This window comes from Herpailurus yagouaroundi, unplaced genomic scaffold, assembly GCF_014898765.1.
Source record: "Herpailurus yagouaroundi ecotype Mexico unplaced genomic scaffold, PumYag 163, whole genome shotgun sequence".
NCBI lineage: Eukaryota > Metazoa > Chordata > Mammalia > Carnivora > Felidae > Herpailurus > Herpailurus yagouaroundi.
The window spans coordinates 20,258,561-20,280,331 of record NW_024412404.1 but is presented as its reverse complement, the minus strand read 5'-3'; the positions used below and the strand labels follow the sequence as shown (position 1 = coordinate 20,280,331).

The 21,771-nt window shown below is 52.8% G+C and overlaps 1 protein-coding gene across 4 annotated transcripts; it reads right to left on the bottom strand.

The window, feature by feature from the left end:
* Positions 1 to 167: 167 nt before the first annotated feature.
* On the bottom strand, positions 168 to 20,657 carry PRXL2A (peroxiredoxin like 2A). 4 transcript variants are annotated; one of them, XM_040485582.1, is made up of 7 exons: positions 20,525 to 20,657; positions 18,085 to 18,190; positions 10,378 to 10,557; positions 8,528 to 8,619; positions 5,322 to 5,462; positions 4,511 to 4,675; positions 168 to 930 (listed from the first exon to the last, which is right to left on the bottom strand). In XM_040485582.1, the coding sequence occupies exons 3-7, from the start codon at positions 10,553 to 10,555 to the stop codon at positions 817 to 819; spliced, it is 690 nt and encodes a 229-aa protein (XP_040341516.1). In that variant the 5' UTR covers positions 10,556 to 10,557; positions 18,085 to 18,190; positions 20,525 to 20,657; the 3' UTR covers positions 168 to 816. The 4 variants fall into 4 exon arrangements, with proteins under 4 accessions (XP_040341516.1, XP_040341518.1, XP_040341515.1 ...); XM_040485584.1 differs by having other exon boundaries at positions 10,378 to 10,540; XM_040485581.1 differs by lacking the exons at positions 18,085 to 18,190; positions 20,525 to 20,657 and adding an exon at positions 15,290 to 15,414.
* Between the last annotated feature and the right edge of the window lie 1,114 nt (positions 20,658 to 21,771).

The following is a 21,771-nucleotide window of genomic DNA, read 5'->3' as shown; positions in this document are numbered from 1 at the left end:
TCACTAACACGAAGGACAGAATGAATTTCTCTGGTGGTCTGCAAACCTCTTAAGAGCACCGGAACTCGAGGAGCTCCCCCCCCACCACCTTTACCCCCATATACATGGAGAATGCTGATTTTTCATGTTCCATGTTCCACTTGGCACAAATAATTTAAATTCAGCCATCATGACAGTGAATAATTTTATTGTTAGGTTTATCAGAAAGACTTGTATTACAGGCAATTTCTGATAGGTAATTTTATTAGAGCCAGAGATGATCATTTCTTCTAGAAAAACAAACCTCTCAGGTTAGAACGGAAGACAATGAAAAACATAGATTTCACTTTATAATTTACTTTTATCAAGCCACACAGAGCACTTCAATTCCTTTATATGAGTATTACTTTAATGGCGTATAACAGGTCATTAATGGAGAACACACAAGCCCAAAGCCTTTATATCCTGAATCTTTCAGTCAATCAACTTTTCTTAGAATTTTGAAGACATGAAAATAAAAACCACTGTAAATAACAGCACTCACATGCCAGGTACATTTGTGAGGAGGGGCAGCAGTCAACAGTAAGCCTCATATTTTCCAGGTTTCAGCTGAAGTAACTCTCACTGGTTTCTTGGATTTTTATCAATCCTGTTTGGGGGCTGTTTTGCCTTATTGGGCCTAAACGGAGCACAATAGTAAAATACATTAATGATCTCTACTGAGAACATGGCATGAGTGGGTTTCTAACTCTCTAGGGATGTGAGTAGAGCCATTAACACATCCCATGACACAGGTGAGTGCCCCTAGCTATCCCTGAGCTGGGCAATTTCATACAATCACTTTGTCTCTGAGGCCGAAGTCTGTGGTTGGATCTTCCTAGCAGCTTCCAGAACAGAAACCAGGTTTACTTTGTCTCCAAATTCTTTTTCTCGGTGCTCAAGAAGAAGGCCCTGAAAAGAAACAAGAGGAAACATCAGTCCTCACTGTGAGTCACTCGTTCATGACACAGACAACGAGCGGCAGCTTGGGCGGCAGGGACTAGAGATCCAAATCAGGCCTGGCTCTGTTCTTGAAGGGTTCCATTTTGGGGGCGAAGACAGACCAGGGAAGGCTACCTCACAACGGCTGGACTGTACAAGCAGCACAGTCAGGAGTGAAGGAGGGAGTCAGGAGTGATTAAACAGAGTGGGGTGACCAGGGAAGGCTCTACAGATAGAAGTGAAGTAAACGAACATGCCGGGAAAAGAGAGTTTCCACAGGATGAGCTTCCAGAGAAACAAAAAGCCTCAAGGTGTGGAGGTGGAGCTCTGAGGTCAGGCTTTGGCAGGGGTTGAATGAGCATCTGAAAAGGGAGACAGACCCTCTTTTCAGTTTTCCTAAGAAACCAGAGGCCACTCCCGATACTGTGAAGCAAAATGCTCTGAGACAGAGTATACCAAGGTACCCTAAAGTGGTAAAAAACATAAAACAGCGTGTTTGAGATCAGTATCGAGGAATCCTTGTTAACAAGTTCTTTGACCCATGACATCAGGGAACTCAACCAAAACAATGAATAAATAAACAAACAAATATGTTTGCTGTACCATTATTCATACAAACTTTTTTATTTTATTAAAAAAATTTTTTTAACATTTATTTATTTTTGAGAGAAAGAGACAGAGCATGAGGGGGAGAGGGGCAGAGAGAGAGGGAGACACAGAATCTGAAGCAGGCTCCAGGCTCTGAGCTGTCAGCACGGAGCCCGACGTGAGGCTCAAACTCACAAACCGTGAGATCGTGACCCGGGCTGAAGTCGGATGCTCAACCGACTGGGCCACCCAGGCGCCCTGGTACAGACTTTTTAAAAAAACAGAAAGTCCCACCACCCTGTGGTGACCACAGGGAAACAGATCGGGAAGCTCTATTTACATGTTTAATAAAGCGGTATGTGCAGACACTACAAATACTGAGGAAGAATATGTGAGGACGTGGAAAATGTTCATGATACACCATTAAATGAAAAAAAGAGTACCTCGTTTAGTAAGACACCATTTTCTAAACTAAACAGAATAAAAGGCCTCTCAGCTCAGCGCTGTGCCGTTCTAATGGGTTATGCATGGTGGCTGAGCTGACAGAATGGCTCTCCTCACTTTCTGTGGGGTTTTCAAATTTGCTATGTTGAAAACACATTACTTCTTTAAAGTAAGTGTGCTTTAAAGATTATTATTCCAAAGGAAATCCCCACTGAGTGGCTGCTGGCTCAGTGGGACCGCAAAAACTCTGCCCTCAAGAAACACAGAGGTAGGGGCGCCCGGGTGGCTCAGTCAGTTAAGTGTCTGACTCTTGATCTCAGCTCAGGTCTTGATCTCAGGGTCGTGAGTTCAAGCCCCACATTGGGCTCCGTGCTGGGCGTGAAGCCTACTTGAACAAAAAAGAAAAAGAAGGAAGAAGAAAGAAACACGGAGGCAAGTCCTGAAGCTCTGCCCGTCCAGGCCACCTTCCACCAGGAAGGAAGAAGGCAGGGCCTCGGGAAGCACCAACAAAGTCAAACAACACACCTAGCAACACAGGGAAGGTGCCGGCCAGGCTTGGGGAGCCTGTGAGCACCAGATGAGTCACTGCCAGGCAAGAGAAGGCTTCCAGGTGACCTAAGCCCTGCCCTGCAGGCTGAGGGAAGGTAGAGGCAAGGAGGAGGAAAGAATCCCAGAGCGCCAGAGCTGAAAGAAGCTGAGCGACTGAGCCTCTCAGCAAGTGGCCTGAGTGCAAGGGCATCTGGAAGGGGTCTTTGGAGCCACCTCTGAAGAGAGGCTATGGGCAGGGGACCAGTGGGGTCTCTGGAGCAGGACGCATCTGAGTTCCCGAGTTCCATTTCCATTGTACCACTAAGCAGCTGTGTAGCTCTCGGCTGAGTTATTTCAGATCATTCATATTTCACTTCCTTACGTGTAGATGGGAATAAAAATACCTAACATCCCAGATTGCTTGTGAGGAAGATATGAGATCATGTACACGAGGACCCAGAACTAGGAGGCACTTGCTGGCAGCCATGATCACTAAGACACTTTAATGTATTTACCAGAAAGGAAGCAAATAGGTTCATGTTAAATCAGACATCAACCCATGCTAGATTCTAATACAGACAAGCAATAGCAGTTACCAAGGTTTAAAAGAAAGAGATTAGAAGTAAAGCTTAAAAATTAAGAATTTCTATTCCCACTAGCTTTTATTCCTCCCATATTGAGAAAAATAAGAAATTATTAAAAAAAACATTTTTTTAATGCTTATTTGGTGGGGGGGGGGGGGGCACGTGCAACTGGGAGAGGAACAGAGAGAGGGAGACACAGAATCTGAAGCAGGCTCCAGGCTGAGCCCGATGCAGGGCTCGAACTCACCAACTGTGAGGTCATGACCTGAGTCAAAGTCAGAAGTTCGACTGACTGAGCCACCCAAGTGCCCAGAAATTATTTCTTATTTTTCTTTAAGTTTATTTATTTATTTGAGAGGCACAGAGAGACAAAGAGGGAGAGAGAGACTCTCAAGCAGGCTCCACACCATCAGGGGAGACCCTGACGTGGGGCTCAAACTCTCAAACTGTGAGATCATGACCTGAGCCGAAACCAAGAGCTGGAGGCTAAACCAACTGAGCCACCCGGGTGCCCTGAAGGGTACGCAATTATTAATGTTAGTAGTGAGATTCACCAATGCAGACAATGCCATCTTTTTACAGATGAGGCCAAGTGTTAATGTCATGCCCAAAGTTGGCAGAGACAGGACGTGAGGTCGGGCCACCAGTCAGGGCCCTGAAGCTGCACTCACCTCACCCCACCCCTGCTCTGCATCTGGCAGGCACCTGCTGGCACTGCCTTCCAGCACAGGGGGTCACCAGAGCTCGAGGCTGCCCGTAGTCTCTGCGGAGCACCCAACCACCTGCCTCCTGGGCGCACAGGGTCCCCGTGCTGCCTCTGGATCCTCGGAGCCAGGGCCCAGAGCAGCCTGTCTGCAGAGAAGCCTGTTACGTCTCCGGGGCGGCGCCCCACAGGGAAAAGTGCTGTCGCCTCCCACATTTTGCTACTCCCCCTAATTAGGCCGGTTTCTATTCCTTCTCTTCTCTTACTTTTTTCTACTGTCCATCCCCGATGGCCTGGGAAAACTGCAAGCGAATACATTCTTGACAGAATGAAAACTCTGCTTCTGTTCAAGTGCAGACGACAGAACTTGACATCAGAAAAGCCGGGTGCAGGCCCTGGCAGTGCTGATGAGCTATGCTCCTGCGGGTGCTCACCCGCCCCTCTCAGGCCAAGTTACTTGCCTGCGAAAGTTCCGGACCATCTCAGGAAATCACTGTGATGAGTGAGGAGATTCGAGGGTGAGGTGACTCAAGAACAGATGGGTGACAAATGCTAATTCCCCTCCCTCTCCCCTCCCATGCTCCCTGGTTTTCTGGACGGAAAACCCCAAGATTCCAAGTACAGGAAGTCACCACCCCCATCAGGGTCTGGTTCCCACAGACACAGACACCCACAGATCCATACGTGAACACGAGGAATTTACCTGCTTTCCTGGCCCCACCACAAAAACTCCCCCAAGGATGAAGCCTTCGCCTTCCAGGTTTCCAGAGAAGCCTCCGTTCCAGGCCCGGAAGAAGTTGTACCAGACACCCAGACGGACAAATCCCATGAACACCATCTTCCGCTTCTGGGGACCGTAGAACTTTTTCTGCAAGAGCGAGAAAGACAGAGCCCCTTTGAGCAGCCCGTATGCCTGCCGCCCCTCAGGAGAAAAGCTTCCCGACAGGACGTTCTCAAAGGCGCAAAGTCTGCTGCTTCACGTCCCCTCCCCGGCCCTAACACACACGCGGCTCCTGCCTGGCTGCCCAGGGAAAGACAACCCTGCCAGGGCCAGCTTCCAGCCGTGGGGTGGACCCACGCTCGACAAACTCGAGCCCGCTCTGACTCTGACCCCTTGCTAGACATGTGGAGGGCTCTTGTGTCCATAGGGTGGGAACAGTCCGACATCCTGCATGGGTGAGAGCAGAGACGGCGGAAACACGGCTGCAGTGAATTAAGGGGCTCGTGCCGGCCCTCACCTGCACGGTGCGAGAGCCCAGCAGGGCTGCGGCGATCTCCTAGGCTTCCATGCCCAGGTCACAATTCAGGAAGGGCTCAAGTATCACCCGAGAGGACACCCGTCAAGTGTCCCATCATGCTCTGCCCAGAGGGCTGGGCGAGCCTCTCTGAGTTCAGGGTGGCCGGAAGGGAGGCCAGCCTCCGGCTCCAGGCCAGACATACCCTGGGCCGATGAACTCCCCACACCTGAGCACAAGCCCCACCAGTCCATGTCCACAGACCCACAGCACACGGACCTTTTCATCCAGGAAGATTTCTCCTTTGAAGTAAGGCTGGAAGTCCTTCACTTCAGTCCTGATCTGCTCCTTCACCACTGCGTACAGGGGGACTCCCAGCTCGTCCAACTTGGGCTTCAGGGAGGACAGGTCAGCAGCCTCCTGCAGAAGACAGGGAACATCAGGGGCACAAATTCGGGTGGCTCTGCAGCCAACCGACACCCACTTCCCTACAGGCCCAGAGCGTGGCTGGCACTGAATGCAGAAGAACAAAAGCAACAATGCCCAAAACAATTGCGGCCTGTGGAGCCCAGCGTAAGCCTGTCCCAGCTGGGCACGAGGCCTCCATTGTAGGGTGTTAGGTCCCCTCCTCAGCCCAAGCTTCTGGTTTTCTCCATGGTGGGAAGGAGAGGCAAGCCTCCTGTTACAGGCGTCTAACCATGGCCTGGGGAGCAGCCGATAGCTAAGAGATTGCACCCAGACACGGTCCTCCACTTGTAGCAGCGATGCTTCTCCCCCACCTCATCTCCCAGCCCCTCCCCTGCACTAGACCAAACTAGCGCAGGGGCCTGACAGAAACTCCCCTCTGTCCGGGGGAACAGCTGTCTCCGTACCGTCGCTCAACGGGCTCCCCCGACTGCAACACCCTTCCTTTTTCTCCTGCTCCAATCACCACCCCCAGAAAGCCATCCCTGCACTGAAAGTTCTCCCTGGCTAGTGGAGCCTGGACTAGAGCCCCAGCTCTCTGTGGGTACCCAATCTCTCCTGCTTGCGGACTTCTTCAGAACTGAGTCTGTGTATATACCACCAAGTTGGGCACTGTCACTTAAGTTCCTCACTGTGTCTCATAGTTAGAAACTACATCTTCCGTTTCTTGTAGCCCTCCGTGCCCAGCACATGGCTGAAGACGCGGAAGGTACTAGGAACCAGGTGGAAAGATCCGACAGGGAAGGCAGATAGTGGGGAGAACACAGCTGAACTGGTAAGTACAGACATCCTGATTCTCACGAATTACATGCCGGATGAAGAAAGGAAACCACGTGCATCATGGAAAATCTTCACTGTTAACAACAAATCCTTCCCATTTGGTGTCAGAATTAAAGAACTAGCAGCCCACTTGCCTCCAATACAATACAAATGCGGTCCCGTATGGTGGCAACTACCTTTAATCTTTTGTTTTCTAGAACACACACACACATACACACACACACACACACACAGCTAATGAAGCAGAATTCACCATGATTTATCAAGAGCTTCAGTGAGTATTTTCTGCAAACCTTGCCCTACAGTAGAGAGGACTACAGGTCTGCTGTGGTCAAAGACCACCTGTGTGTGAGACGCAAGGGTTTACTCCTTCTTCCTGGGCCCTTTACTCCGGCGTGTCACTGCACGGAGCCAGGATGTGGAAACTCAGTCACACACCTTCCACACCTCCACTCTGGGCCACCCAAAAGAACCCAGGCTGCCACCCACCACATGTTTTCCACAAAGTGCTCTGCCAGGCGGAGACCGGGGCACAGGCAAGCAGGTGCTAACTAGGGAGGGCACTGGCTCTTGGCATCTTTTGGGTTTAACTTGCCTTGGGAAATCAAGTCACAACAGGTCTCCATGTTGGTATCTGAAGGCGTCACAGATTTTGAACCAAAAGCCCTGACTTTGGGTTTCACTTCCCATGGTAGGAGGAATGATACCCTCTCAGGATGTCCACATCCTAATCTCAGGAAGCTGTAAATCTGTTTTGTGACATGGCCAGGGGGGGTTAGGGCAGCAGATGGTTGCTAACCAGCTGATCATAAAGGAGACGATCTTGTGTTTTCTGGGTGGCCCCAACCCAGTCCTTAAAATGTGTTAGAGGAAAGCAGAGGTCAGTGTCACAGTGTCGCAATGCGAGAAAACCTGGTTGAGTCATCACTGGCTATAAAACGGAAGAAGGGGCCGGGAGCCAAGGAATGTAGATGGCCACTAGAAGCTGGGAAAGGAAAGGAAATGACTTCTCCCCTAGAGCCTCCAGAAGGAATGCAGCCCTGCTGACACCTTCATTTTGGCCCAAGGAGACCAATTTCAGAATTCTGACCTCTAGAACGGTGAGCTAATAGACTTGTGTTGTTTAAAGCCACCAAGTCTGTGATAATTTGTTACAGCAACAGGAAATGGACACGCCTCGCGCAGCAGCGTGACTTTGTCACCACCTCTGTCCCTCACTTTCTTCCTCTGGGAAACAAGCTGTATTTTCCAGGGATACCTGGAGGACACACTGAAGTGCCCCGAATGGGAGGAGATTCTGTTAGCCCAGCCACACGAGCAGGACAGAGATCGCAAGGCTGAAAGGAAAGCCTCAGGCTCGGGGAGAACAACTGGATGGAAGATGGCAACGTGGACAGGGCCACGGCCACCACGTGAGAAGCGATGCTGTCTCATTCCCAGTTCTCCCCCAGGCAGGGCCGGCCTCAGAACCTGGGTCTTCTATCACTGTGTGACCAGGACAGGTCACCAAAGCACTCTGGCCCTTGGTTTACCTACCTGTGAAGTGACAAAGCTGGGCCCTACCTCCCCACATCAAGCTTCCTCACTTACTGAGCGGGTTGACGATGGCCTCCCTGTGAAGGGCCAACCTGGAGACCACCCGCTCCGTGAGACCCAAATTTCACCAAACTCAGGCCAACCACACCCACACCGTCGGCATCACCGAAATCCCGCTGGGCTCCCCCCCATCCAGTGCCACGAGCACACAGTGAGGCGGCAGAGGAGCCATGGCTCTCAGCCGTCCACCAGGCACTCCACGTGGGCTTCCCAAGGAGAGGGGGATGGGTGGGTCCCTTCTAAAGGTGCGACCTTGTGCTTCCCACTGCAGGTGAGGGCTGACCGTGCCCGTACCAGTGAAAGTCCAGACGCCGCATTTCAATAAGCAAGTCCTGTGCTGAGCACTGGGAACACACAACTGGACCCAGTCCCCATCCCTGATTAAATGAGAAGATGGCCCCGGACACAGATTGTCCATAAAGGCTTGAGAGAGACAAAAGAGACTCAAGTGTGTTTGCCAACCCCAAGATATGGTGAATTTTCAAATGAACACAAACAGGGAATAAGTCAAAAGAAATACCTAGAGCAAATAACAGTGCTGATCGAAGGTCAGAGTGGGCCTACTGGCCCTTGGTCCTGTCTGGGAATGCACTGGTCCCGCTGGCTAGGGTGCTTTTCTCCGCACAGGGCCTCCGTGTACTCACCTCTCGACAGAGGAAGCAGCCTGGCCTGCGTACAGCCATAATCACCGCTCCGTTCTTTTCCCAGAGCTCCTTTGCTTTGAAAGTCCTTGGTTCTGAGGAGAAGAAAAGGCGCTTCAGCACCATCTCCTCCCGGCCCGGCCCCAACCGGAGGCCAGCTCATACATGGTACCAGCCCAGCAGATGACTTGGAAATACCAAACAGGAAACGGAGGAAATACTCACCCGTCAGAGGAAAATTAATACAGTGTAAGGGTCCTACTATACCCCCAAAAGGGCCCTCCCTCGTAAAAATCTGTTTGTACACTTGAACATTCCAGACAGGAACATTTCTGGAAAACTGGCAAATTCCTTTGCTGGTATCGGTAGATGCTGTCATGATCCTTTAGGACAGACACATGACCAAAACCTGAAAGAAATCTTGCACTTTGATCGAAAAACCCTAACTCTTTAAAAAAAAAAAAAAAAAAGAAAGTATTCAAAGGGATTAAGTCAACAGAAATTTCTACAAGAAAAAACATTTTTTTTTTTTTTTAAACGAAAAAACTGTTTGACCTAAATATGTTAACTGCAGTATTATTCACAGGACAGGGCAGAAGATGACCAACGAGGAAACGCCCCAGGGCAGCATGGTTCTGCGGCTCTGGCTGGTCCGTGGTCAGACAGGGCCTACATCTGGCCGTGTGGCCTCAGGCACGCGCCAGCTCCTCCCGAAACCCCGTCTCCTCATAAGTGTGGACACTCAGCGGCTACATGGAGGCTGCAGGGGGCATCAGAAGGTGGGTAGAAAAGTGCCCACCGTCGTGTCTGCTGACAGCGTTAGTGAGGGCTCAGCAAGCAGGAGCCCCTGTTGCAGGGGCTCCGAGAAACCTCAGAGGGAACCACGTGCCTCTGGGAGGTTATGTGAGGAAAAGGAGCGGGGTGGGTCTGCAGTCAAGTGAGACTGGGAAGCCTCGAGTTGAACGCAGCAAACGGGTGTCCCTCTGCAGGGCTTCTCGGCCCTCCTCCGAGGCGATCCCCCCCGCGACTATCTTCCTCACTTGCTGAGCGGGTTGACGATGGCCTCCCTGTGAAGGGCCAACCTGGAGACCACCCGCTCCGTGAGACCCAAATTTCACCAAACTCAGGCCAACTGCACCCACACCGTCAGCATCACCGAAATCCCGCTGGGCTCCCCATCCAGTGCCACGAGCACACGGTGAGGCGGCACAGGAGCCATGGCTCTCAGCTGTCCACCGGGCACTCCACGTGGGCTTCCCAAGGAGAGGGGGATGGGTGGGTCCCTTCTAAAGGTGCGACCTTGTGCTTCCCACCCCTCCATGTACTTCCCACCCCTCCATGTACGTCTGCACCGCAGGTGAGGGCTGACCGTGCCCGTATCGGTGACAGTCCAGACGCCGCATTTCAATAAGCAAGTCCTGTGCTGAGCATCAGAACAAGGAACTGCATACACAGTGTTTTTCAAATGTGTTTGACCCAGGAACTCCTTTTTTTGTGAAGCTCCAAGAGACTACAAGAGAAAGCGAAAAACACTCTTGGTAAGAAAAAGCTAAAATGTAAAATATCATGTCCAACAAGATCACAACGGCATACTGTGTACACAGGGGAAGGGATGTGCAAAAGTAAAAATGATTACTGTGTGGGGGCAATGGGATTATCGGTAAATTTTAAAATGCTTTAGAATGCTTTAGATTTTTCCTAATGTTGTTATAGTGCCTTTTCAATTAAAACAAAAACAAAACAAAACAAAAAAAAAGTGAGAGAGAGCCAGGGCCCTTTTATGAGAAAAAAATGAGGAAGCCTGCATCCCAGCACCTTGGAAAAGTACTGAGGCCAGTGGGGTCAGGGCTCACCCTTCTCCAGCGTTTTCAGGTCTATGTCCTCCAGATACTCCAGAGTCGCTCTCCGGGACTTGGGCAGAAACACGTCCGTGTTGGCCAGGAACAGTGCCAAGGCAGCCGCCCCCAGGGCCCCGGCGCCAATGGACCACATCCCCATGGTGAAGAAGCTCGGATCCTGGAGGAAAGACATTTCTGGAGATTGAGAGGAAGGAGATGTTACTGCTCTCACGTCGAGAGAGAGCTGGAACCTGCTTTCCGGACAAGCCTCCCTCGGGCAGCCAACCAGGAGGCCTGAAGCAGGGAGAGGGGTGCGGCCGTGTCAGAGTCGGGACCAGACCAGGGCTGCGGGGCACCTGCTGGCGCAAGAGCTTGGGGGATACAAGGGACACACGGAGGTCCCTGCCGCAGGGAGCTGGCTGGTGGGTCAGGCACGAGAACAGAGATAGGACAGCCCTCTAAGATGCCTCTCTGGCTGTTGCTTCTCCGAGGCCCAAGGCTGCAGCCTCCCGACTGTGTGGTGTGTCCGTGCTGGGTCCCCTGGCGGCAGCCTCCTTCCTCATTCCCCTCTGTGTCGGTGCCTGCTTTTCCCTCACAGTCTGGGAATCTGGGCTCCTATCTCCCTGGGGAGGGGCAGCCTTCTCTGCCTTGATCAAAGGATACTCAGTACACCAATCACACTGTTTTGTTATCTTATCCTTCTCCCCCTTTGGTTTGTGACTCCCTCAGAAACAGAGACCATACTATTCCTCCAGCCAGACAGTGCCCAGCAGGGCCTCACTCCTGGTAGGCAGGCGATCTCAGTGCATTTCTCTCAACGGCAAACAGCTTTATATTTCCTCCATTAAACAGATAAAACAGGCTCACGGTGAAAATAAAACAGAAATCAAAAAAGAATACATAAAACCATAGTCGGCAGCAAAGTAAATATCCCCTGAATATCTACCAGCTATGAAACGACACAGTTCAACGGAGAGGGCCACTACTGAACACCAGTGTCCAGCCTGACGTTCTCCACCCTGTGAACAGAGCTACACAGATGTCTGCTGAAGGAAGGGGAGTGGACCGAGAGAGCGGGCGTCGTGTAAGAAAGGGCATGGCGCCGGGCGTCTGCTTCAGAGGGGCTGCCAAAAGATGTCTGCGTGGGGCACGGGGCTCTGCGACTGAAATGGGAGTTCCACTCGGGTCCCGTAGAACCCAGCCTTGTTCCCAGCTCAGTCCCGGGTGCCTCCCTACGGCTTCCTCCGGGTGGGGAGCCCTGTGCTTCTGTGCGGGAGCCCCTGGAAGCAGCCCACCCCTTGGGTAGCAGGTACCCCAGCTGGCCTCCCTTCTCCTGACAACTGCTTAAAACACGTGTTCTCATGGTCCTCCTGCCAACCCAGGGTCTTATACTGGGGCCTTTCTCCCAAAGTGCCCCCATGATGTGTGCCGAGATCACCGGGTATAGACCGGTGGTGTGCGTGCGGCCCACCTAACCAAAGACTTGCGTCTCCCCTACAGTGCTTGGCTGGGGAGGAGATTTCTCCAAAGGACTGAGCGGAGTCCCAGAAATCCACATGCCACCGCCCAGGGGCAGGCTCTGAGGGGTCCACTGCCATGAGGTGGGGTTGGGAGTCATTTGGTGGTGATGACTGGGAAGACAGGGTAGGCCAGGCTTGTGTTAGGCCAATGTGAAAAGTTCAGATTTGAGTTAAAAAACAAAAGGGAACTTCCAGGCAGGGGGTGGGGGTGGAGGGTGGCGAGGAGGAATGACCAAATGAAAACAGCATTTCCGAAAGAGGAATTTGGAAGGGGAAAAAGAAGGGAGGCTGGTGTGTGTGCTGGGGGAGGGAGGCTGCTGAGGCACCTCTCTCACGAGGGACAGGAGCCCAGAGAGAGGAGTTTCTTCCCGCTTCACCACCCACTGTGGCCCCCTGGCTGGAAGCACTGGCGTCACACTGCAATGCAGACCTCACCCCTTAGTTCAGAACTAAGGAGTCATCAAGCGCATTTTCATCAGACCAGGCAGTGTTCACATGCACATGAAAGTTTGAGGAGCACTGTCTCAGAGCAAAGAACTCATGGTTTTGCACTTGGTTGGCAGGAAGCCATGGAATAAAGAACAGTGACAAGGGCAGGCTGGCTTGGGAGAGCTGCGCCCTCTGGTCTCTCAGCTCACTGTGGGGGACAGAGGGGCTCACCGGTGAGCACAAGTCCATGCCTCTGCCTGGAATGTCCTCCCTCATCTGTTCTGCCCCTCAGGACTTGGACGCCTCCTCAAGAAGGCTTCCTGGATGCTCTGCCTACCCTGGCTGCCACCCGCAAGAGATGCTCGGTCCCCCTCACCTCGCCTCTGTGACACTTCCGATGTGCTCCACCCAAGATATGGACCTACATACCTTTGACTCTGTCCCTCAGCTTGTGTCTGAAATGCCATGCCCAGCACGGTGCCTGCTTGGTACACAGCGGGCTCTCCATAATTGTGCGCTCGGATGAACTCAACGGAACCAAATGATGACGACAGCGACTTATGGAAAACCCAAGTTCTTGGGCCAAGCAGGAAAGAACCTTCCACAGGCCGGCTTCCAATTCTTTTATGAAGCAAAGTTACACATTACTCGATTATAATTCGCAGAACAATTGGGGGAATTCACGGAACAACCACAGCTCTCGCCTGCCTGCTGTAAACAGGAGACTCCCCAGAGCCTGGAACAATTTCTGCACCTTTACGTGCATCCCAAACATCCCTGGATTTCTGACATATGTGGATGACTCAGGAGCATATGGCATGGTTTCTGATCACAGATCTGATACCAGCTCTGAACAGTTCACAACCACCAGCTTACATCCCCCCTACAAGGGACTCGCTTCAACTCTTGAAACACTTCAGTGCACTGCAGGAAGTCCAGGGATCCTTACATTCAGCTCTACCTCCCCCCAACACACCCCTGCTGCTCTTAGAGGCCAACGGGCTCCATCTTCCCACCCACAGCCAGTCAGCCTGTTTGCTTGCGACTGCAAGGGAACAGGACTCAATGAGACTCAACATCTATTTCCAAACATTTATTCAGCACCGACCTATTTGATAAATGGCAATTTGGGAGGACACACAACTAAAAGATACCCAGTCCTCGAGGACACACAGGCCTAGCACACAGATAACAGAAATTCAAGCGGCAAGGTGAGGCAGCTTGGGCAAGGTGTGAACATGAAGCGATGGGGAATGAAAGCCAGCTCCATCCGATCTGGGAAGCCAGAGAAGCACCCAGAAGGAAGTGGCTTTGGAGCTGGCGTAGGACTCGGGGCGGGGGGGCAGGATGGAAGGGCTGGGCCCCGTCTGGGCTGAATAAGCCTGGGAGAGACCAGGCAGGCTAGCGGTGGCTATCAGTGCTCAAGGCACACCAAGAAGGCAAACTTCCATGAACCAAAGGCCCCCGACCCCCCTACCTCCAGTTCAAGAGCTGGAATACAAGATGTGGGATTCAAAACCCCCAGGAGTATGGTTTACCACCCCACCCCCACCTCAGGCCCCCACCCAGGAAGTCTGAGCAGAGAACCGTCCCTTTGAGGAGCATGGACCTCACTCTCAGGCCTTCCAGCACTAAGATGTGAGAGCAGCAGTAACTCCAGAGGGGAGTCAGGCCTCTCCACGAACATCCGCCCCCAGTGGGCCTCTGGCAGCAGGCTCTTCTGCGAGGGGGGGGTGGGCGGTGGGGGGAGGGGGTTGTGCTGGAGGAAGGGGTGAAAATTGGCTCCTGGAAACACCTAGAGAATGTGCAGGCCCAGCCCCTCGGCCAAGCCCCCCTGGGCTACAAAGCAATCCCCATCCCGGCACGTCTTGGAGCAGGTAGCACTCCAACTCTCTGCTGAGCGAGATTGACTGGGAATCCTGAACCACAGCGATTCCCACGACAAAAAGAGGGGAGGGGGCAGGGGACCTTACTCTCCAAACAGAACAAAGCATTTTCACATGGGCCTCCAAGGCCAGTGCGAGAGATGGGGAAGCCCGTAAACCAGCCTTTATTTAGTGTCATTTGACACTCATGGCCTAATTCCACTCACTCAACAGTCTTATGGCTGACAACACTGAATTCAGAGAAGCTCAGGACACTCTGCAGTGTCACAGAGCCGGCAGGCAGCAGTACTGGGACCTGGACCCAGACCACTGGGTCTCTCGAGCTGCGTACGCTGCCTCCCCACACATTCATTTGTGGGTTTCTGAGGGTCAAGGGGCAGGATCCCCTTTGTCTTAAAGAGCATTAAAAAAGATGGACTTTTTTGTTTCAGTCCTCAAATGCAGCCAAACCATTAAAGGAAATTTACCACATGACAGATGTCCCTTCTCTGTCCTCCCCGTCCTACCCCCCCCCCCCCCCCTCCATTAAGGGAAAGGTCAGTTTCCCTAAGAGGTAATAGCAAGGTTGTTTACGGAAGCCAGCCCCAACCTGCCCCAGCCCCCACCTGCCCCGGCTTCAGTACTTCTCTCCCACTGCGGGACTTATCTCGTCCAGTCCTCTCCCAAAGAAGAAGGTGAAGAGTGATAAGCCCACAGACAAACAACAGCTGTGGCAGCCCAGAGCAGCAGCTCTGGTGAGGGAAAGAGCACGGTGGTCAGGGGACAAGACCCAGCTGGGCTCCCGAGGCCAAACTGGGGCGATCCCTCCCTCGGCCCCATTTTCCTTATCCCAAAATGAGGTGGGGGGTGGTTTGCCAAGGTGGGTGCTGAGGCTCCTTAAAGCACTCCAGTGTCATCATGTGGGTCTATCAAAAACAGCTCACTTTGGAGCCTGCACATATCTTGGGTCTGTATCAGAACTCTATCCCCTGCTCCCCCATTTCAGCTTCTAGAGTGTTTCTTCCCTGCAGCCCAGGACTCCACAAGCCACTCCCTGCCCATGGCCCCTTCTCCCCAGCCTCCGTGGTGCAAACCTGGGAGCGGGGCACTCACCATCTGCAGCTTGCACACTCCAGGCTCCTGCCGACAAAGAGGCTGACCCAGCAGGAGCAGGCAGGAATCAGGCTGCAGGGGAGGGCCGGAGGCGGGGCTCTGGAGTCCCGCCTATGGCCCCAAGCTCGCTCACTCACACGACAGACAGGACCAGGCCACCCAGAAACCCTGGGGCTCTTTCAGCTGTTAATACTCAATCTCCAGAAAACATCATGGAGAGCTGCCAAGGCCCCCAGCCCTTCAAATAGCTGAACAAACTTTGAGTCACTTGCAGTCATGCAGACCGTAACATTTACAAAGTGCCAGCAGACCCTCCCTGCTATCCGGTGCAGACTAAGGAGGTGAAGCCCTCAACGGGGCCCATGCCTCACACTAACTGAAATCCAAGGGAGACGTCCCCTTTTCCACTCGCCCCGTTCTTCACCCTACACCCAGGCGGTCAGCCGGCACCACTGAGGCGCCTCACTAGCTATCTGTCCTCTAGGCCTCCTAGACTTCCCTTCTTGTTCCTCTGCGTAGGTGACTCCTCTCACCCCCACCTGTTCCCGGGCAACCTCACCTACTCCCAGCGCTTCACCCCCGCCCCTTGGTATTGACTTCCAGGTTCCTATTACTGTTCCCAACTTAAAGTTTGCACTTGGGGGTTCCGTAGGTCATCTCTGTTATACCACATACAAAACTGACATCCACTACAGTCCGTTTTTCTTCTGGAGTTCCCTAGCTCAGTGAATGACAGGCACCCAGCCGACTGCTCAAGCCAGAAGCTGAGAGCCACACTCATTCTCCCTTGTCACCCGCATCTAATCTGGCCTGTGCAACGTGTCTGACGCTCATCCTCTCCTCAGCCTCTCTGTGCTCAGGACCCTGTTACCCTGTGCTGGCCTCCCTCAGTAACCACAGCACAGAACAGGCTTGGCTTGAGCTAGGTCCCCTACCACTTCCTCTCCATGCTGCAACCAGAGTGACTGTAAAACACCTTGACCTGCTCGCATCCCTGCCTTGCTTCTGGGCTCTCACAACTCCTCGGCACAGCTGACGGGACCCTTCACAGCTTAGCTGCGGTCCACCATGCTGACCACTCCCTGTGCAAGAACGGTAACATGTCTTGTTAGGCCTCCAAACTGTGGCTTGTGTCGTTTCCTTTGCCCAGAATGACCCTCCCCCGCCCCGTGCCAACTATGTAAAGGCCCAGCACAAATAACACTCTGTCCCAAAGCATCTTCCTGAATGCCCCCACAATCAACTGTTCCCTCACCTCTGACTATATAGCATGCATGCTCGTGGAGACACATACAGACCTTTGCACACTGCACAAGCAAACGGACTTAGTGTATTTTAGCTATTGGCATGTCTGTTTACACAATATGCTGGAGCAATCTGAGGGCAGGGCTGTTGTCTCATTCACTCCCACATCCCCGACATTTAACACAATTCCTGGTAATCAGTAGGTATTCAACGTCTAACGAAATTATCTGAACGCTATTTTTTAAATTCCACGTTGGAACTGATTTGGAGTCACCCAATTTCAGCTCCGTACCAGAAAGTAATTTTGGACAGGGCTGGCTTGACCTTAAATAAAACACTCAAGCCTGGGGTTTAGGTGATCTTAGGTTGGGTCATAGTTCTGCCGCTCGACGGCAAGACGATCTGACGTAAGCTGTAAAGACTCTGTGTACAGACAGAGGAAGGAACTAGCAAATCTATGAGGTTGCCCCAGTTCGGATGTCCAAAGACGTGAAAGTAACCGCACAGTTGCAACTCCAGAGCTCTGATGTCCAGAAAGCCATGGAGGCACCTGCTGCTACCGCTCTCCTGCTGGGCGTGCACATTCTCACTCTCTGCTTCCCCAGGCCTAATTCCTGCCTGTTCAAGGAGCCGCCTCTGGGCAGGAACTGATAAAGTCTTCATAAAACAAAGTATCAGCATTGGGTGGGATAATTCATGCCTGAAACAAGTAGAGACAACATATTCTATATGGAGAGGGTACACCTGCCCAGCCCAGCCCCACCCAGGGAATCCTTCCTCCCCAGAATGAGCTGGTCTGAGATAGGCCAGAAAGGGCTGCTGAGGAAGACAAAGGAAACAGAGTGCACATGGGTCTCCTTGCCTCCAGCCCTCAGTGAACGAGGCTGGAAAGGATGCTTCATCTTCCTTCTTTGCTCTCCCGTCCCCTCTCCTTCCCTTAGAGCTCTGGTTCAGCCCCTCCTTCACTGAGCAAATGAGGAAACTAAGGCCCAGAGAAGGGGCTAGCTAGTCTGACGTCACATGGGGGAGGGCTAGTCAGTGGCTGTGCTGGGTCTGGGTCTTCCAACTCCCAATCCATGATTATTTATCCTCCATTGGACACCCCTGCAAAGCTGGAACAGTGGAGTGTGGGGAGGGGGGTCAGGGTTCAGGAAGGCAGGGGAGCGGTAAGGTTCCTGAATCTGCTTGCTGGCCTGAAGAAGGCTGAAAGCCAAACTGCAACGGAACAGGGCCCGGGAAATCTGTGGCTAGAGAGTATACCTAAATTTCCCAGGCCCAGTGCTTTGCAAGCAGCTTATAATCCAAAGCCAAATGTTTCTGTAAGGGTCACACGGCTCATTCTCAGCCGAGTGGCCACTGTGCACCTCTCCTCCCCACAGTAACAAGGTCCTGTCAATTCTGGATGACACAGGCACAGGCTTGAAAATACCAGTTTAGCAGCCTGGTGACATGGGTACCGCAGGGCCCCATGAGCAGTAGGGGATGCGCTCCCACCCACCCTTGTCATCAAGGACCACGGACCTAGCCACCTGCAGTGAGCTCTCGCCTACCTGCCTCAGTCTCCAACTTCCCGCTGGGCTCCTCGGGGTGACTGTCTGCCCAGCTGTGGCCCAGGCGTCCTCGCAGGTGCCAGAGTCAGGAAGTTCTGAATAGATGCTGAAAGCAGAAGAAGAGGATAAAATCAGTTACTGGGAAACTTTGAGACAAAGACAAATCCTCTAATCAGTGACTGAAGCTACAGAGGTGCCCCCAAACGTGTGGCCATTCTGCCCCTTGCTTGCACGGCCCCCTAACTGGGCTCAGGACACCAGCTCTATCAAGTCATACAGGGGTGGCTGGGAGGGCAAGGACAATACCACAAAAGACCCTGGGCTTTTGGACAAAAATCCTGGGTTTTCATTCTTTGAGAGGTCACCTTGTCCCTCAGCATCTCTTTCCTAAAAACAAGGGAACTTTTAAAGAGTTATCAGGAAGAACACACACACACACACACACACACACACACACACACACACACACACATCTACACAATAAAGTACCGCAGAATTTAAGGTATTATCTTTCTCTTCTTTGCAAGGCTCAGATTCACTTGGGTCTGAGGGCAGATCATTTGAAGAACACAAAACACTGAAGGACTTCTCCAGCTGTGCTGCCCCAGCTGTGTCAGTACAGACCTGCCTCCGGGGCAAAGTTCTAGGTCTGGAGGGAAACCTGGTGTGTCTCAGGCCCCTTTGGCCTAACTGCCCACTCTACAGTGCTGTGCCCCTTCTGCAGCCTGTCTGCACTAACAGCACCAGAGAAGGCAAAGGGCACTGTCCATGTGTTACTGTCCTGTGTCAGAGGCCACTGAAATCAGAGATGAGGCTGGGTCCCTCAGCCTCTGGACAGTTATTGCCACACAAGCCTCAGCAGAGCGAGACCTGGAGCGTCTCAGCTCAACATTTCACAATGAGACAAGAACTCAGCTTGCAGTTTCAAGATCCAGAATTCTAGTCCTAACCAAATTTTCTGAGAACCAATTAAGGGACACAAGCTGATAAGACAATCATCAGAAATGTCTTCTGTACCCCTAGGGAACAATGCATAAGATCTCAATGAAAGGGCATACCCTTAAACAGGCAGGGGATATGGGAAGAGCCACACCAAGAGGAACTGAAATCTAAATCAAATTCCTACAGGTTGGAGAACCTGAACAAGGCATTGTTTTCGCAACAATAAAACGGGAATGATTCCCGAATTACCTTCTACAGGGTTGTAAGAATCCAAAGATTAAATGTCCGGATGGCGCTTTGTAAGCTATCTTACAAAGAGTGACGTACATATGATGTATAACTCTTACTCATTTCTAGATTAGTCAATCATCGCCCCAAAAATGTTGTTTGTACATGAACGAAATGGAGGGCTTCCGATGACTGGGTATGTTCCAAGGAGTCAGGGTTTGCACTCTAGATCCCCATTCTCGGGCTCCAGGACTGGGCTGGAGCAGAAGCATGCAAACTAGCATCCAAGCTGGCTCCTGGACAATGCTTTTCAAAATAAATCCTAAGCGATTCTTTTCTTTTTTTTTTTTTTAAATCATCTGCCAAGCTCAAAGGAAAATAGATTAAAATAAACAAAACTGAAGTCTAGGTAATTGAGCTGCAGGAACATCATTCATAAGGAAAAAAGGCCCAGAGTCCGCTGGGTCTGAACCCCAATCCAGCTTCTGGACTCCCAGGGGGGTGGTCCCTCCCCAGAGCCCTCGTCAGGCTGGACCTTAACCATCTTTTCTCCATCTCCTTCACCTCCCCACCCCTGCAACAATCTCGAGACTGTCAGATCGGTGCCTTGTTGGTCTTTTCATTCCTAGACTTCAGCACAGGGATCTTAAATGTACACTTTGGACTCTTTCCAACTCTGTCAGGAGTGTGTAACCTTTAGGGGAAGGAGAGAGCAGGTGTCTCTGAGATTCTGAAGAAAACCGTGGCCCCATAAAACACACGACCCTATGAAAGCACACACCCTAAGGCAAGGGCAGAGCCGGGGTCGCTCACCTGCAGCTTTTCCGCCCCCTACCCCCGGACAGCCCCCAGGTCCGCCCCCCGCGGGGCAAGAGCGCCAGGGCACAGTCCTTTTTTTCAGGTCTCTGTCCCAACAATTCAGGCAGGTCGGTGTCATCAGCCTTACTCCAAGCCAGGGGCTGGGAAGGGGGTGGGGGAGTCTGCCAGTCAGACCAGCGCCAGTCCTGGCCCCAGGTCTTCGGACCTCCAACACGCGGTTTTTCCGCTGACCGCTGAAACCGGGCCGGGCGGGAACAGCATCCGTCGCGGGAGCGGGTGGGGGTGGGGGCTGCCTGGGCCCGGCAGGTGCGGCCGCGCTCGGCCGGCTCGGCGGGAGCTTCCCGCGGACTCTGGGGCCGCCCGAGGGGCAGGCCTAATACAGCCGGTGTCTGATCCACCCGCGCGCCGCCGACCGAGCCTCGCTTCCCCGGCCCTGCCTCAGTTTCCTCACCTGCGCCGTGGCGGGGCCTGCCCCTGCGGATGTCACGTGCGCGAGTGCAGCTCGCACCACATTCCCCCGCCCACCTGCTCCCAGGCCCGACGCCTGGAAGCTGGCGGGCCGAGCCCTCCCCCGCCCAGGCGTCCGAGCGTTGGCCCCCGCGCCTGCGCTCCTCGGCGCCTGCGCCGCCTCCCTCTCCCACGTGACCAGCCCTGCTCCTCTGGGAGGAGCACGGGCTCCGCCTCTCCTACGGAGCCCCGCCCCCTGTGGGCGGAGCCCCGGCAATGCAGTGGTCCCATCTCTTAAGGCTCTGGCGATGCCCAACACCGTCGAGCCCCGCCCGCGCGGAGCTCACCTTTGACTCTGTGCGGCTTTCAGGCCGCTCCTTCTCGGTCCCTTGTCACCGCGCTAGCCTAGTTCAATTCTTCGCGAGTGGTGACCCTTGACGCCCGACTCCTTAGGAGCACTGCCTGGAGCAAAGGGAGGCTCTGGACTGCCTTAGTTGGATCTGAAAGCACCTGCCCTGTAGCCGAGGACCGAGGACACCTTTCAGCTCAGCGAGTTTTTGAGCAGTTTTTTAAATGAACTTTTTGTTTCCCTTTTGGTATAGGGTTGAGCAATCTCTACGATTTACAATGCGTGTCCCTTCACGCTTTAGGACAAATTCAGCACTGCTAGCCTCTGACCCCGCGGGGCACACATTCTCTTTCACCTCACAATCCCAGCCATTGGACACAGGATAGCGAGGGGTGGAGTGTGGCCTGCGCACTGGCTCCTGGGATGTTGCCCGGCTCCTCACCGAGTCTGAGTCACATGGTCTAGTTGGGCCCACACTTACTCATCCATTCATTCACTCATTCTTTTACTCATATATTGTGTCCACGCTGTTTTATGAAAGTGTGGTTGGGAGAACACCTTTTTAGAGACAGGAAGAACTGACTCACAATACACTTAAAATATCACCGGGACAAAGGGGTGATGGGTCACAGGGCAGTGTGCAATGGAGCCGCAAAGCAGGGCTGCCACGCCCACCTGTCAGAGGTGGCCATCTGCCTGCAGTAACCACCCCAGGTCACCTGGGAACCATCTATCGGGGTACAAAGTCCAAAAGCTTTCCTGATTTACCTCCCTGATCTCGCACTGTCTCCAGGTTCTTTGTAAACTTATGGACCTATAGAGTCTATTCAAGAGACCTCTCCTTAACCAGACTGTGAGTTATTTTACTCAACCATGGGACCCAGAGTCTGGCCGAGGGCCGG